Source organism: Petromyzon marinus, chromosome 30, assembly GCF_048934315.1.
Source record: "Petromyzon marinus isolate PM22_M1 ecotype Great Lakes invasive population chromosome 30, UKy_Petmar_22M1.pri1.0, whole genome shotgun sequence".
Taxonomy (NCBI): domain Eukaryota; kingdom Metazoa; phylum Chordata; class Hyperoartia; order Petromyzontiformes; family Petromyzontidae; genus Petromyzon; species Petromyzon marinus.
In genome coordinates, this window is record NC_133696.1 from 8,301,226 (window position 1) to 8,319,328 (window position 18,103).

Below are 18,103 nucleotides of genomic sequence, written 5' to 3' on the forward strand. Positions count from 1 at the left end.
TGTTGCTAAAATTAAATTATCGTGAGAGCCCTGCACTCTAAGACTGGCGTGAATACCAAATGTACATCCTGTTCGTTGCACAAAACCCCTTCTAATTGGCTGCTGCGGTATTTTTCGGAGCTGTAGTTATTTTTCACAACATTGCCGCGCATGCCCGTGTGTGTGTGCACGTGTGCGTGAGCACACAGGTGTGCGTTTCGAAGTATTTGACGGCATTTAAACAAAACAAAAAAATCTGTTTTTCTTGATACTGGTTTCACCACTCACTTGCTCCATGCGCAACTGAGACTGGGGGAGGACGTGAGCGGAATTATATTCTAGATTTGAAGCTTTCGTGACTGCAAGGATCCATACTCTTTGGTTCTATTCGGTAAAGTTACGTTGTTTTTTTTTTAACCTACGTGACTTTACCGAATAGAACCAAAGAGTACAGAATTATATTGTTTTCATGCCGGGTAACTGCGGGAACGTGGCTGGGTTTTAATGACTCTCGTCAGCAAGGGGATGGCCAGACATTTTCATTCATCGACCAAGGGTGAGAACTGGGCACTGGTTGTGTTAGGTGCGGTGATGGTGGTCGTGGTTATCCAGGCAGAGCTAACATAATGGGCAAGCGCCGCCATCTATTAGAGTAAAATGTAAGAGTAATTCCTCAATCACTTTATTTTTGGTAAATACGATCAAAATTGAGCATCCATCGTCATGGAGAATGTGAGCAACAAAATAAACAAAGTGTCTCTGCATAAAAAAATCATATTTTTGCACTACCAAATGGCCACACGGCCTTCTGGGAATTCGTCTTTTCAGCAGCATTGGTTTCATTTATGTAGCTCACTTCGCATCAACATGTCAGAGTGCTTTATGTCAAACAACATTTATACGGATGCTTAGAGTACATTTAAAAAACTGGAAACATTAAGAAATATATACTTGAAATAAATAATTCTACCAGTTCGAAAAAGGATAAATTATTTGTCTGCATTATTTTGTTCCCAAATAATGTATTTCGAGCACCTTCAATGAGAGCGAAAGGAGAAATTTTACTTTAAAATTTTGTTTAAGTTGAGTCACTCGTCCTGCTTGTAATTTGAAATTCGTGGCAGTGGAATAAGAGGGCTTCTTAGCAAGCTTAAGTTCAAGCTGATCACCACATCCAGTATTCCTCTGGCTCTATGGGCTGCGGATATCGAGTCACGTGCCACCCACTTCAATCTACCTGTGACCCAGAAAACAATTGGTGAGAAACTAATCCCTGTTCTTAGCCTCGCCAATGAATAATACAACTCATTTCTGACTTGGCACATATCCCATGAAAAAACACCTATACCGGCGAGGGCCCTGCCCTGGAATGGCACGGATGTGCCAATGGAAAAGAGGTGTAAGAATGTACGCTGGGTGATTTGCTCGCAGCACACGGGGCCATTACCCCTCCTCCAGTGTTTGTGCGCCATTGTAACGGGGGCAATAAATGCACCGAAGTGATTGACAGCCGTTCATTTACGTTCAGCGTCGTCTCCGTAGCCTATGACCAAATCACCCGCAATGTGGCCAATTCTCGGAATCTAAGCGGGTTGGCGCCTGGCCAGCATGTGCATGGGCAACCCATGGCCTTGTTACGGGCTGCGGGGGGCCACGTTGTGGGCAGCAGCGGGCAGTACAACAAAATCCATTATACTATGCTGTCTGGACCAAGGAGCTGTTACATGTCCACACGTGTGCGTGATCTCCATAGCAACTCATTTGCATTTGATTTTCTGTAGTTTAACGCTAACTTCCGCCTTGGCCTTTACACAAGAGTAGGTGCTGCTGCGTTTTACGCTGCGATGGTTATCGTCGCCGTGGCATTATGCGAACGGGCGCTGAATATCTGGAACCTTGTGAAGTTGTACGGGCGGGCGCACGATCGATTTGGTGGGACCAGATTCACCGATTTGTTGCCAGTTTGCCCCACCCCCTTACGGCGCCGCACTTTGCACTTCGCTTATTCCGCTCCTCACTTGGCTTGTGCGTGTCCTCACCGGTCGGTGTAGCGATGTGGGAGGTTGGTGACCATGTGATCGTGGGCAAAGGGAGCAAGTGATGGTGGATTCAGCTGATAACCTGATGGACATTTTGCATATTATGTGGACCAACCATGAAAGGGCATGTAACATTATTGGCCGAGGGAAGTACTTGTGAAATTCCAGTCGTTGGTGGCCCACCGCAGTGCAGGTTTCGGTGATTACCAATTATCGGGTGTGCAGCATGTCGCCGATTCGTTATACGAAGATTGGAAAACATCAGTAAGTCTGGAAGGTTGCACCGTGGATGGGAGAGGGGATGGGAATGTGGCGATTGGAATTTGAGAATTACTTGCCCCGAGTATGCCATCGTAGGCCAGAGATTAATTTGGAATGTTTTATTATCCTCCCTGTAGGGCAGGACATTGAACGCATGAGAAGTGACAATGTCTAACTTGATATATTTTTTACAATGAAACAAATTTGTATGCGTGTGCACGTGTGTGCGAGCGCGTCAAGATGCCACACATACGTACGCATCTCACATTTTAATCTGGACAAGTTGGCTGCTTTAATGCAGAGCTCAGGGACATGGTCACTCTGCCATCGTTTTGATTGCACTTTACACAGTCTTGGGAATCGTGATTCAAGCGCCCTGCAGAGAGACCACATCGTCCATTTACCCGCCGGCACTCCGCCTACGATTCCTCCGCTCTGCATGCTACCCAACACGGAGGGGGGGGGGGGGAGGAACGATTCCACAGCTGCGTACTAACCAACGTCTCTTCCTTCCTCTCCTGTCTTTCCTTCATCCCTTCCCCGTCTCTCCTCTTTCTGCTGCTCCGTCTTCCCTCGCCGGTGCAAAGCGCGCCAGCGAGCCTGTTGGACAGCCAGAAGCAGCTAGCCACTAGACCGAAGTGCATCCCTCTGCACTGTCTGTCAAAACCCACACACTTGCCGTAGTCCCTGGACGATTGCCGCCACGAGGGGCGACTCTATCCCGCCCCCACCTCCCCCCTCCTCCGGCGACGTCATCCTTCGTGCGTGACCCGGGCTAATGTCACCCGCTCAATTGCTCACTCGCTGGCTCGTCCTTCAGCCCGGTCGTGCAAACTTAACGGAGAAACTCGCAGAGTCGGTCAGTCGGTGGGAGAGTCGAAGTCGTGCCCGGCACCAGGCCGCTATTTCGTTCCCCCTCCCCCCCCCCATGTTTTATTTTCGTCGACAACCCCCTCCCCCCCCCCTCAATGGAAAGACACGGACATCACGGATGATAAATTACCAATTTAATCATGTCGATTTGTACGTCAGTAATAATTGCAGCGACGACAATAATAATCGATGAGCACATTTTGAGCGAGGGGAGAGAGTAACACACGCAGCGTGCCTACATCCCGAGGCTCTCGGCGGTGGAACCGAAACGTTTCCTTGCATGGTTTTTCCCCGGCGTCTTTTTTAATCGCTTTATATGTGCACGCGCACGTGCAGAGCGGTGAGCGCGTGCGACAGGGGTCGTTGTAGTTGCGCGTGGCCCATCTCAGCCTGTTGCCTTGGCGCTCACCGGACGGAGGCAGCGGTGATGCTGGCGATGTCGCCATTGGGGTCGGCTGGCGGTGGCGTCGTGATGCGCTAGGGCCCATGGTGGCAGAGACGGATCTGGAAACTTTTCAAAAAGGTGGGCGGCAGAGGGTGGAGTGGGGGGCAGTCCTAAAATTTCAAGCTTTTTGCATAGGTCCCTCTCGATAAAAAAAAAACACATGATAAATTTTCTCAGATAAATAATCAACAAAATGCAAATTTTCAGGGTCTTGTGGGCGTGGCCAACCCCAACAGACCCCCGTCTGGGATCGGCCCCTGCACGGCGGGTTACATAGATAACCCCCCCCCCCCCAGCCGACTTGCAGCCACTTTCAGGAGGTAGAACCTTTGTGCAGTCGCTGCACCCAATGAGGCCTGTAACCGACTGTCGTCCGTGTTGAGTGCTGTCCCCTCGCGTACGTAGGGTTTATCCAGTCTCTGGTTTATTCCCGCAAAGAGGAATGCACTCCTCACAGGACGATGTACATCGGCCAAGCACACCAAGAAGAATCTTCCTGCAAGAGTCTTGAGACCTGACGAGGCTCTCCCAGATCACAATAGAAGCAACTTTTAAAGCGTTAAACATCAACACTTTTAGGAAAATAACGAGGAATACCCCAGAGATGCCATGAATTGGCATAATCCAGCAATTTGGTGGTCATGATTACAATTTAAAAAAATTAACTGGTTTTGTCTCGTAAATTTCTCAGTTCTGGTTTCGCTCGTGCAGGTTAGTTCATGAGGCTCACGAGCGATGGCTTATAATTTGTCGTAACATTTGCGTTCGTCATGTTATAATATCCCGTCTTGCGCGCGCATTTCCAGACGTGTATTGTAAAGCATAAAAAATGAAACTTTAATCGATGCATCCTTTCTACACCTGGCTGTCTCGGCAATGGCCGCCGGTTAAGCCACGTGAGCATCTAGCAGTGACAAGGGTCAGGGAGTTGCGTGTTCATCAGTTTGTATGTTAATCTACACCGGGAGTGGTGGTGCAGTGGTTAGCGTGCTGCCCTACGAACCTGACCACCCGAGTTCAATTCCCGCTGGCAGCCAACATCAGTGCCGAATATCTTAACCGGTCCCTGGACTCCTCCTAGGTCGACTCAGCCTCAATTGAGTACTCGGTGTGGTGTGTAAACATCGACTCAGTCTCAGTTGAGTACTCGGTGTGGTGTGTAAACATCGACTCAGTCTCAATTGAGTACTCGGTGTGGTGTGTAAACATCGACTCAGTCTCAGTTGAGTACTCGGTGTGGTGTGTAAACATCGACTCAGTCTCAATTGAGTACTCGGTGTGGTGTGTAAACATCGACTCAGTCTCAGTTGAGTACTCGGTGTGGTGTGTAAACATCGACTCAGTCTCAGTTGAGTACTCGGTGTGGTGTGTAAACATCGACTCAGTCTCAGTTGAGTACTCGGTGTGGTGTGTAAACATCGACAAAGGCGGCCAGGCATGGTGCTGGCCACCCACCACCACCTCCTCGTGTGCTGTGTTGTCCTTGATCGGTGCTCGCTAACAGCACTTGCCCCAACAGTCTGTTAAGGCTATACATGGAGGGGGGTGGGGGGGATCTTTGTGTTTTTGTACTTGATGTATATAGTTATGCACACCTTATGCATCGAAGCGCGTGCGCACGCGTGTGTGTATGTACATACGCACCAAGCGGTTGCGTGTGCTTCTACGGTATATGCAAAAATGCGCGCGGTAGGTTGCGATGTTGCTAGAGGGGGGGGGGGGGGGTGGCGATTCACAAGCGAAAATCTGCCACCGTCGTCGCTACGTGGCGCTTCCGGCGACGTAAAACGGATGACACGTCGTGCGTGCGTTGTTTTATTTTCCAATTTTACCCGAGCGAGGTGATGATCGTGGGCCGGAGCTCACGTTGTGCGAAACGAAACGACGGGAGGGACTCGTGCCGTGTGTGTGTGTGTGCGCGCGCACGCGCGTTGTACCTGTACCAGATGCCGCGTACAACTACAGCTGTAGTTATCAATTGTGCAATTAAAAACAGCGAATGAGTGTTAGTCGCTTACGACGCCGTTATATTTTATGTTGTGTTATTTTTTATCATTATTATTTGCAGGAAGAGCAAATTCAAATAACAATTAGTTCTTATCTTGTAGGCCACGTGCGCAGGCTATGTCCCTGGGCCTGTCCAATTCTTTTTTGTTCTTTTGAAGTTTGGAACTTGAGTGAGAAAGCAACTGTTAAGTTGTAACTTCAGGGGGGAAGGCTCTGTTATAGCACCTCAGTGATGTCACCACGACGATATCATTTCACGACGTGTGAGTTCTATTTCTATTTTTTTTCTCTCAATGATGAAGCTTCACACTCGTGCGTGACAGCCCGGGACACACAGTGTGCGGCTGCGAGATAAGCGCTATCGGTTGTGCGCATCGCACCTTCCTGAAACATATTGCACGCTTGTTACTTTGATTCGGTCGTTACAATTTGAGCTGGAAATCGACACGAACAGTCGCAACCTGACGAGACGGAGCTTTGATATTTGTCCGGTTTTGGCGGTCGATTATGTTTTTCAAAGTCCGCTTCCGCCCGCCGGGTTTTTTGCAGATCTGGCCTACGTATACACAGTCCACGCGTACGCGCGGATGTTTGGCGTTCACAGTTTACCGTGGTCGTCTGCCGCGTTGCTCTGAGAGTGGGCGTGTAACGGTGCCATCGATTCGGCGATTAAACTCGGCTCTTACGCTCGCAGTACTCGCATTGAATCGCTCGCGTACAAATAGAGAACGGAGACGTCAAGGTAGAAGCGTACTCAACAGACAGTACAAACGACCCTTTCTCGTGCAGATTAGACCAGCGGTACAAAATATGTAAGGTGAAAGTGATTTCCTGCTCAAATGAGCATTATTGAAGCATTGGTGCTCATTTCTCCCATTGGCACCTCAGAGCCAGGAGTGGAAAATCCACATTCCTATGGCGGGGGCGACTGTATCACACAGCCATGACATATCGTCGAATCGAAGGATGTGCGAATCGTTACATGCGCTACTGCAAAGGCAACTGCGTATGTAGCCTTGTTTGCAAAGGGCGCTGCTATGGATACAATATTATCACGGTCATATTTTTTCACTTTTATTGTTTATCCTGTTAAGTCTAACTGAGACGTGCTCAGATATGGACAAGGGTAAGGGGTTGAGGCGGCTGTTCGTGCGTAAACTATCCTTGGGGTGGATGACGTCATTGGTTGGCTTTTAAGAGGCGACTGCTGTTATTCCGTCGATAAACAGAATGTCTGCGGCGAATATTCATTTTTCAGCGGGCAAACATTCACCGCTTCACAGAATCGTAAGCGGCTTGTAGTCGTGAAAACATTGACTCGTCATTCTCATCATCATTATTTGTCTTCTCTGGGGGGAAAGCCTCGCTGAGCCTCGTGTGGAAGAGGAGGGCTACAGCAACGGGGGATGTTGTCTGCCCTTGTTTTATTTTATTTACGTCGCTCTCGGGAGCGCTGCCGAATCGGTTTCCTCAACCGCCGCCGCCACCCCGAATCGCCTTCCCTGTGTGTGAATTCGACCTGAGCCCGGCGTGAGGATGAGCAATGCGAAACGAGCGCAGAGGGAGGGTTGGGGGGGGGTGGCCCAAGGGGTTCTCGCTGACGTAGGAATCAAATGTATGGAAGGTCGGGCTTTAGGGATCTCAATCATGTGCGGTTCATACTTAACTTTTGCTGTTACACTAATTAGTTTTTCTTTTGCAGTGTTTACATGGAATTATCGTATATCAACTTGTATGTAAATACGCCGCGCATTACTAATTTGAGCCGCGGCCCGCGTGAGTTTAAGGCTGGCGGCCGGACTGTCGACATCGTTGGCACAGGTGATGCAATCAAAGGTGTTACTGCGTTTTTATTTTAATCGTTTGAGATTTGTTTTTATTGTGAAATCTTTTATTTAAGTTTGTGAGTTCACGGCGATGTCGAGATCCCCACCCCCCTCCCGTGGCCCTATTGGCAGTGAGCGGAGCCTGGGATTTGGGGCCCCGTAACGACGCGTCCGTTAATCGATCAAAATCGCGATGCACGCAATGGATCCTGTGCGCTAGCCATCGTTTATTCTTAAATTTCATGCAAATTACGGAAATTTTACACAACGACTGATTCGCGAATGTTACGTTTAGGCTAACGGAGCGGAGAAAAGCTGCACAAATGAGGCGAAACATTTGAGACGGTGAAAACACGACAGAAAATGTATCAATCAATTCTGAAGCCGATTCCCGATCACAATCGTATCGAATCGCTCAGGAGTCGGTGGGGGGGGGGGGTGGCACATGTGGTGCAGTGTGATTCGTTACGTGCACTGCCCTCTCTCTGCTCCTGAGCAAGGGGCCATTTCCCGGAACATCGCCTCGTCATGTTATTCCGTTGCCGTGTCATGGGCGTTGTTTATATGGACCTCGACGATAGTAGTGGCGTTTTCATGAAGACAGACCCTGTTTTCTTTTGCCAGGGCGAATGTACAGCCACAGTGTCAGTGTGGGAGCTGCCCACCGCTGCCAGTAAGGGCCACGCCACTTGTGTCGTTAACCCCATAACTGAAAAGCAAATGAAAAGTGAAGAAGCCTCACTCGGTAATGGAAGGGGCGAATACTTGGGGAGCGGAACACACGAATATGAACCGTGACAAACTAGCCAGCCAAAAACTTATCCCGAGCATTAACGATCCAACCAGACATTAAGCCCTAGTCTAAACTAGCCAATCAGACACTGCGCCGTAGTCTAAACTAGCCGATCGGACATTACGCCGTAGTCTAAACTAGCCAATCGGACACTACGTCCTAGTCTAAACTAGCCAATCAGACACTACGCCCTAGTCTAAATTAGCCAATCGGACACTACGCCCAAGTATTAACTAGCCAAGCAGACACTACGTCCTAGTCTAAACTAGCCAATCGGACACTACGCCCGAGTATTAACTAGCCAATCAGACACTACGTCCGAGTCTAAACTAGGCAATCAGACACTACGCCCTAGTCTAAACTAGCCAACCATGCAGCAGCCCTAACCTCTGCAAATGAGAGCTCGACACGAGCTCTGACACTTAAAAACTACCTCGCCAGCTAGCCATGACCATACAAAAAGTAGTTTAATAAATGAGATCCTGGCAGGAGCCTTAATTCTCATCCTGACAAACGAGCAAACCAGCCCCAAACCGTGCACCCCAACCAACGCGGCAAAACTACGCTAAAACCATCTGGTGCCGACTTGATGCACGATTTGCCACTTGCGTCGCCTTCTTTGAGAATTCTGCCTCGACGATTAACCATACCAGACCCACGAGATGCTAACAGTTAGCCCTACACCCCCGAGACCCTGTCCACAGCCCCGGATCGTTTGTCGGGTTTTGTTCGCTTTTCAGTTTTGGTCTTCACAGCACCCCCCCCCCCCCCCCCCCGTGTGTGTGATGAATACTGCCATAATGTGTTTTTTTTTTATTTCGCGTAACGAAAATGCAAAGTTATCCATAATGTCCGATATGTTTACGTACGTGCGCGTTGCTAATTTGTAAATCGATGATGAGCACTAACAACGATCCTGATTGAAAATAGCCACGACGGATGCATTCACTAATTTCCCCCTAGTGATGCCAGATAATACTCGCTGTACATAAGTATTACCGGCAACTTGTTAATTTCGAGGCTGGGCGATGGTGACACCACCACCGCGGCGACGACGACGACGACTCACGTGTTCCGCAAAAACCTGGATTTTATACAGACGCGGGGGGCCCTCTTCGTAGCCCCCCCCCTCCCCCGCCTCCATCTTTACACCATCGACACAGAGTCACCACAGGCACCCTCGGTGTCTCCCCGTACCGCCGGCAACGCGCGGTGCCTGGGTGTCTCGCCGAGAAGCACACTTTGAATTGGCCGGGCTGAAGACCCACCCTCCTCTCCTCCTCCTTCTGCCTGTGACCGACCTTCTCTTTTTTTTTTCTCTCTGAAATAAATCCATAAGTCCACTGTTTCTGTGCCTTGTCATTAAGATTTCTGTCGCATTTACACGCACGCCGAGTGAGACCGGACTGTGTTGTGTTGGCGATGGTGGGGGTGGCGGGGGGAGGTGCTATGCTGCTGATCATTCTGCTGCTGTGCATTGAGAGTGCGGTTTGCGTCGTCTTTGCTTCTCCGTTGAGTTTTGCTTTAACTTGTTAGGCTCTTATGTTGTGAGTGACGCCCCGGATAATTTAACGCAGCTCACGTGCCCAAGCCGGACATCTTGACTTGTCGGCATTTGTCCAAGGCAGCGCCCTTTGTCAATCCACTGCTGGATGAAGGCCTCCCCACGCCGGCGACGTGTCCCCGCCATCGCGCAATACAATTCGTCGCATCACACTGGTTCGCGCACTGTGCCACAAGCCCGGTGACTCGCGTTTGATTCCTTCTCGTGCGTGGCTAAACATCGGTGGTGACCTCGGCCCCTCTCGTCGCAAACCAGCATCGACCAACACGGTGAAGTATGGTCAAACAGCTGCCGTGGCTGATGCGGCGTGGGAAGAGGTGCTCTTCCGCCAGTGTGGTACTGACAAGGCTGTGCAAGCAAATAGTTGCCACGAATGTTTTTCCCATCGCGTCCGGGACCAACTTCTGCTCTGGTACACAATACGTTCCACTACGGCCGCACGGCGCGCTCAGACTTGTGTCCTTCCTCATTACGTGCGCAAGTTGTGTTGGCCACTCATTTGTAAACTGCTCGAGTATTATCATACATAGCGCAGATAAACAAAACACAACCCCCCCCCCCGCGTGGCCTTAACAGACTGTTTGGGCAAGGGCTGTTAGCGAGCACCTATGAAGGCCGATACGGCGCACAAAGGGGGTGGGCAGCACCACGCCTGGCCGCCTTTGTGTCTCCAGGGATGGTGTTTACGCACCGGGTGCCCATTTAAGGCCTAGTCGACCTGGAGTAGACCGGTTCACATGTTGGTCACCGATGTTGACCGAGTGGAAATTGAACTCTGGTCGCAGAGTTTATATCGCAGTGTGCTAACCACTGCGCCACCGCTCCCAGCATTACATATGCGCACACACAAATACACAAGTTTGCACGTTTTGCTAAATCTGTCTTGAATTAAATACAAATGTAATTTTCCCTGCGCGGACCACTCGACAGGAGGGAAATTGAACAGGGAGCCCCATGGAAGACTTTGCACAGGGGCCCATGTCAACCACGCTACTACGTCACTAGTGCCTGGTGAAGGCGTTACAGGACAGGTCGACGTTCTGGCCCCAGACCCCAAATAAGAGCAACCTCTGCTGTGAAATTGTTTTGCGCGCGCGTTTAAGGACATGGATTGGCATCCAAACGCCTCGGCATCTCGCGGCGCCTCGCGTAGCACCTCGGGCACAACCGTTCCATTGGCCTCCTGCAGTCTAGCAGGCAAGGGGACCCCCAGGGGCAGCTGTCCCTGTGTGCCGGCACAAGGTGTTGACAGCAGTAGGGGGGATGGGTGGGTGGAGGGTGATCGTTAGACGAGGTGTCCCAGCCAACCTGCCCGTGGCGACATGCCGTCGAAACAGAACGACTCCACCCTGGACGGAACCTGCTCCGCCCGATGGGCCAAAAGAAACCACCGACAAGTTAAACGCGATTCATAATTCGTTTATTTTTGGGCTAGACAGCTTTGTGCAGGGGTCAGTAACCTGCGGCTCTGCAGACGCATGCGGGGCTCTTGAAGGACTGCTTTGGTGGCATCATTATGAAGGACCGTCTCGTATTCACGTGCATTGCGGCTCTTGAAATATTTAGGGGTTTTTTTTCTTCCGAATTCTAAATGAATGGAGCTTGTTATTTTGGTTGCAAACCCCTGACTTAGTAGGTGCAATGTCAATCCTTCACGATAACCAAATGAAATCAAGTTGTCACGTGGGCGCAAATGTGGCAATTGATTTGGGTTGAACACGCCATTTGATAGACCGGATCAATTGTCATACTTGCCCAACTTGATTCGAGGTGACGTTCACTCGTGAGTGAAGCAGCCTGTGCGTGGCATTACTATTATCACGGTTATTACACCGGCGGTATTAACCAGGGCGACCGCTGTATTCGAACCGCGGACTTCTGCATTAGGCGCCGAACGCTCTACAGCGGCTGGTCCGCGTGTATGTTGTGTGCCGTCAGTGGTCTTAGACATCGAGCTATGTAGCAGGCAACCTGGGTTCAATTGGTGACCACGTAGGCTGCGACCAATGTTACTCATTAATCGAGTTTTTTTGGGTTTGATCGCGTAAATATGAATGTGTCGTTAAATCCGCCACCACCCGACAAGCCAATTTAGGAAGGGTTGTCACGTAGAAAAAAAAAACATGCCAATGAGTTGCTCGTCCAGCAGATTAGTGTGTTGGAGAGTAAACCCACAACATTTACAATTCGAGTACGTATTCTAAAGAAGCTAACCCCCTTTTCTTGATGACGACCGCTTGTGTTGTGATCGAAACGTAGTTTTTTTTGTTATTTTCTTGGAACCTATCTACGTGACTTTACCGAAAGACCCAAAGAATATGAATTCCCGCAGTCACGAAAGCTGTAAGTCAAGATTTAATTCGAGTACGTTTCGCTGGTAATTACAACCAGCTTCATCAGGCGATAGCCAGAATTGAGGATAATTCCTCCTGTTTCGGTCTTGAATGGGTTCAATTCCCATCAGTGGGTTTCACCAGCGGCGCGTCTTCTCATTCCGTGCTGAGCCTTCTCTGGGTAAGCCCAACTTTTAACCGCATGCCTGGTGGGGGCGGAGGACATCGGCATTGAGGAGACAAAGGCGGCCGGGTGTGGTGTTGGCCGCCCACCCTTCTCATGGGCCATACCAGCTTTCATAGACGCTCACAGCCCTTGCCCAACCGTGTGTGAAGGCTATACGGGTGTTTTTTTGTGTATATTTTGATAATGCTTTACCCAGGAAAGCCCATTACCGAGTCTCGACTTTTTCAGGAAGCTACTGCCAAGTCTTCTCAGTAGGGGGCGATAGCTGCCCTGAAGGCATTGAAACCTGTCACCTTGACCAATTGGGTTCAATTCCCGATAAATAAAGCTAGCGGTTCCTGATATTTGGACATGTTGTGGGCCACCTCTACGTTAACTCGGCCGTAAAACATCTCACGCGCAGTGCCCACCTTAACAGGTAACGGCCGACTACATATCGACCGCGATGGCCTCGCCGACCTTTTCAATACTTTAAGCGAGTTGGGGAGACGACCAACCTTCCCCTCCAAAAGTTCTGGATGATAAGCGTGCACCACAACCATACCTGAATATACGTACCTGTACAGCGCAATTTACAATGCTTTCCAATTTTGTAATTGGCACAAAACAGTTCACGGACATAAAATGAGTCCCGTGGCTGATGTCGGTGTCAGTCGAATTCTGTGGGCAAAATCGGTGGGGCCTTCAAGAGAGAGCACTTGCCCTACGAGAGGCGAGGCGTTAAACGAAGGCCGCCTCACCTTTCACAAAGGCCTCGCCTGCTACACAGGAGGGCGTGGGTTCGATCCCTGGACCTTGACGCCTGCTGTGTATTGGACTTTGCTCTCTCTCTCCGCGTGGATTTTTCTCCGGTTCCTCCGGTTTTTTGGCTCCCTATTTAGATTATGAGACCTCCTTTGCCAGTAACAAGATATAGTAATAGGTTTTACCCTTTTAACTGGCACAAACTGACACCTTTATTCAAGGCATCATGTTTGCAATAACCACAACACAAGCAGTCAAAATGCAAACAAAAGAGACGACTCTGATAATATGCACTGTCCTTGAATTTGATTGGTCCACATCCGAGATGGCTTTTCTTAGATAATAATGTAACTGGTGTTACATTATTATCAGAGTTGTCTCTTTTGTTTGCATTTTGACTGCTTGTGTTGTGGTTATTGCAAACATGATACCTTGAATAAAGGTGTCAGTTTTTGTGCCAGTTAAAAGGGTAAAACCTATTACTATATCTTGTTACTGGCAAAGGTCTCAATGTAAATGCTCACCCCGAGCCCTCAAAACTCTGTGCGCTGTTTTTGAGTTGTATGCCTTTTGGCGTCATCTGGTCCAACACCAGTGGAGACTAGGCTCTAAGAAAAGCCGTCTCGGGTGTGGACCAATCAAATTCAAGGACAGTGCATATTATTATCAGTTGTCTCTTTTGTTTGCATTTTGACTGCTTGTGTTGTGGTTATTGCAAACATGCCTAGAATAAAGGTCAGTTTTTGTGCCAGTTAAAAGGGTAAAACCTATTACTATTCCTATTTAGAATCAACATCACGCGTTTATTGAGTTTTTGGCTACTGCTTAAAATTTCCAAATGAGCCACTTCGTTGAGATTATCATTTCTGACCAGGTAGCTTCTGATAAAAGAGCTCTATATCTTAGTGGGCCTTACCTGGTAAAATAAAATTGTTTAGTTTTGATCCACTTGCTGGATTAAATCCTCCCCATGCCTTTTCGGTCGTACATCGCCACGGCTGGTCAGTGCGGGTTGGGAGGCGGGCAGCGTAGATGTTGGGAAGCATACAAGTACAGTACAACAATGGACTTGGCTGCAATGGAGAATTGCGTGGAGTAAACGGTGTGTTGGGTGTTTGACAAATCAAATTGGCACGCACACGACTGGTGACGGATTGGCAGCGTAACTACGGAACGGGTCCAAGAGGACCGCCGCCTCTGAGACGGGTAACGACGAAGACGACGTTTCGTGTGCAGCAGCAGATTGAATGCACTCGACCGCCAGGGATGGTGATGGCACGGGGAGGCCTTCATAGAGAGACTAAACTATTTTTTTTATTTAACCAGGTAAAGGCCACCGAGCTAAGCAGGTATTTTTCAGATGCGACATGGCCACAAATGATAGCTCAAGTGGCTTATCGTGTGGAAATGCATAGCAGCCAAATACGCCGAACGAATGTTTCTAAATGCGGAGGGAAAACCCACGCGACCACGGGGAGAACACACAAACTCCAATCACGGGAAGGATGTTATTAACCAGGTAATGCCTTCACTGGTTGTGATTGTTTCCATCCTACCTGCCGTTTACTAGTACATTTTATTTCCCCCCCCCACCCCGTGTCCCACACTCAGCTTCCCACTTCTAGCCCCCCCCCAGCCTCACGTCCTCTTCCCCTAGCGCTCACGCAGCCCCCCTTCCCTTACCCCCCCCCCCATCTCAGTATGTCGCCAATGTAATGTTTGTAGACCCCCTTCATTTCATGTCCTCGCCTTCCATACTCCAGGTACCTTATTTCACGTATGTGTATAAAGATATTTAGACTCGCTGGTCTCGTCCTGAAACTGCAATGAAAAAGCACCGGGGGAGGCAGCTATCACATCTGCCTCACTGAGGGGGACGTCTAACACGCCCCCCTCAGTGAGGCCACGCCCATCGAGGCCACGCCCCCCCTGTGTGAATCTGGCTCTTAACACGAGCCAATGCCTCCCCAGCCATTGGCCTCACCGCACGTCACTGACACACGGCACATCCTCATGCGTCATTCACACGTACACAACACAGTGCTCCGGACAAGATTTTTTTTTCGGGGGGGGTGGGGGGTGGCGACCTTTTATTTCAAGAGCGACACTTTTCAACGACAGCGTATGGTATGAAGTTATAATCGGTGTTGAAAACTACCCCCCCACCACCACCACCGTTTGCGAGGGCTTCGGTGGACAGGTTGGCAAAGTCGTGTATACTGAACTTCTTTCGCACCGTACGCAACCAACCGTGCTCCTTGGAGGTGTGTGGGGAAGGACAACAAACTAAACACAAAAGGCAGTTCTCAGGAAATGAGTTCAATCTACATTTGAATGTGCGTAGCTCTGGTGGCTTCATCTCGGAAGAGCGTTCCGGACGGCCACAGAGGCGCATCTCAAAGAGCGCGACGCAGTGAGCGTCTTTATTCGATGGCGAGACAAGCCGCTGAGGATGGACTGGAGTTCACCTGATGGCTTATGCTCCTTGATGTGATCAGGAAGGTGTTGTGGTGGTTCATTTGTGGCAAGCACTTTGTGTGTGCAACGAGTGCTCCCATTTGTTTCAAACCGACCTGCATCGTTCGACCGATACGACTCAAAATACAAAGGGTAAAGGCGCAGCCCTGCAAGTGCTCGCTCAGCTCTGGAATCGAGGACCTCTGTCCTCGTGAACCCTGCTGGGAGTTTGGTCTACGCTGACCGGGCGAGTTGGACAAGGTGTGCGTACCCACGCTAACAATTTTATTTTATAAAGCGCTTTTCAAATCGAAGGCATCTTAATGCGCCATACATAAAAAAAAATCTGTATATAAAGGACCATAAAATAACTGCACATTACCCCATCCATCACACGCGATCTGCTGATGCACCGTGGCGAACCCATTTATTTCCGCCGGGCAAAGAGCGGCGCGGCAGTGGATTTCGTAAAACTTTTCCCATTGCTTTTTGAGTGCCGCACTGGAAGAAGAATCAAACCCGAGTGGAATTCTGGATTGCAAGTCCGGTGCGCTAAATCATTACACCACCGTGACAGCTCTTAAGATTTGCCGAAACATTACATTCCAGCAACCTCCAAACATTGCAGATTACAACCCTGCCCCCAGGGAAGTGGTTAAAAAAACATTTCTCGCATTTCGGGTCAAAGACGGTTGCGCCAAACCCGAGATTAATTTCTCGCGAAGAACGCGGCCAGCCCACGAGCTTAGCCCTGTCCCCACGAGCTTAGCCCTGTCCCCACGAGCTTAGCCCTGTCTCGGCACCGGGCTACGGTGCTGGGCGAGCACGCGCCGTAATTGCCGCGCATGCAAATTGGCCGGTGATTAGAGGGGGCGTCGGCCGTCGCGGGCAAGAAGGGACGGTGCTTGCTCGCTCCGACAGGCTCGCCGATCCTCCCGTCTTGTTTGCTTGCGCGCCGTGGGAAGGGCGGCGGCGGCGGCAGCGGTTGTTGGCCACGGCAGCGCCGGCGATGTTTTCGTTCCGTACCCCAGCGTGTGGGTGCACGGCCCAACGAGATCCCGGCGAGCCCAAGGTGGCGTCGGCTTGCGCCAAAGGTCGTTGGAAGCGTCGCGGCGGTCACAGGGCGCACACGGTGGGGTTGGGGAGGAGGGGTAATTGGGGCAATTGCGGATGCCCCCCCAAAATGCTTGTATGGTCTTGCCATTTACCCATGTTTGCGTTTCCAGAAATTAGAAACTCTGTATTTGGTTCGGTAGAAACTATTTCCCGTCTGAAATGTGTACCTGGTTGCGCAACTGCCGGTGGTACCTGCAGTGGAGCTGTGGTGCCTGCAGTGGCGTTGGCGGTGGTCCTTCGTTCTGGAAACTTACCGTGGAGGTTGTGCAACGCAGTCAAATGGAGCAGCGGCTTCCTGGCCAGGCTCTATCCAGTGCCCGGACACGAAGAAAGACCCTCTCCACATAACTGATTTCAAATGGTGCTAGACCAGGCATACGGAACTCTAAACACCAAGAGAAATCAGTCATCTGGGTGGGGCTGGGCACTACCAGCTTGAGTGCCGCCGTGGTGGGCCTGGGTGAGGCTGTGTTGACGGGGCGAGGTTCGGCGGTGGCACGGCGAGGCCGGGTATTGGTGGCGTAGGCGGCTGGCTGGCTTGGTCCCAGCAGCAAGAGCAGCTCAGATGCCGAGCGAAGTTCACCGCCGCAATGCCGTAGCCAAGGGCCCTCCGCTCGCCAACAAAGTCTTGACTGATGTAACCAGGCACGACTGATATAACCACGTACGCGCGCCCGACTTCCTTGAGAAGGACCGTGGGCAAGAACCGCACGCTGCCCCTCGAGCTGCAAAGAACCCCGTGCCCACCCCCCCCAAGCCGTCCCCCTCGAGCCACATCTGGCAGGCCGCAAAACGCACAGGTCGAATAATTACAGGAACCAACACGACACGCGTCGGCAGCAATGCCAGCGACGCTGTCACACTTTACCGACGACGATGCGGCTGCGGCAACCGAGAATGAAGGTCGCGCACGGATAGGTCCCACCGCTGGCTTCCACCTTGCGGGGATCGCAATTGATGCCAGTGTAACTTTTGACGATTCTCATGCGGCCGGGGGTTGTGTGTGACCGTGTGGCAGGTGCAAAGTTTTTATTTATCTGGGGACTCCTCGCCCCAATGCTTCAATGACGGTCTCTAGGCTGGCACGGCTCACCGATGAGCCGTAACGATGGCGAGGATCATTTCAGCACACTGGGCTGGCTCTTGGCTAGGCGTGAGTGCACACGGCTCACCAATCAGTACGATTTGGACCTTAATCACGTTCGTCTTGCCCGGATGCAATCGCGAAATGTATTTACTTTTTTGGCTTTCTACGGCGGTGTGTATATCTAGATGCACACTGCGACAATGCGCCTTGCGACAATGCTGGGCTACCCTTGGCAGTCTGCGTACTCCGTCAACGCTCGCCGACGAACTGGTCCGAGGTCGGCTCGCGGCCGAATCTCTCGCAGCGCGTCGCCAGCTGTCGCGGACGCGGCCGTAATGTTCGCCGTCTAGTGAAGTATGTCCAACTCCAGGGACACCGATTTCATATGGTGC

The 18,103-nt window shown here is 50.6% G+C and overlaps 1 protein-coding gene and 1 long non-coding RNA gene across 7 annotated transcripts in view; both read left to right on the top strand.

The window, feature by feature from the left end:
- The window catches only part of LOC116947403 (protein bicaudal D homolog 2), a 55,826-nt gene extending 46,257 nt beyond the window's left edge, over positions 1-9,569 (top strand). For all 6 annotated transcript variants that reach the window (XM_076070669.1, XM_076070670.1, XM_076070673.1 and 3 more), the window contains one exon: positions 2,867-9,569. In XM_076070669.1, coding sequence (XP_075926784.1) covers positions 2,867-2,963 — 97 coding nt within the window. In that variant the 3' untranslated portion in view covers positions 2,964-9,569. The remainder of the gene's footprint in view (positions 1-2,866) is intronic.
- The window catches only part of LOC142929378 (uncharacterized), a 205,530-nt gene extending 189,737 nt beyond the window's left edge, over positions 1-15,793 (top strand). Inside the window, exon 2 of the long non-coding RNA XR_012945674.1 lies at positions 13,787-15,793. This is a non-coding gene — a long non-coding RNA (uncharacterized LOC142929378). The remainder of the gene's footprint in view (positions 1-13,786) is intronic.
- Positions 15,794-18,103: the final 2,310 nt, after the last annotated feature.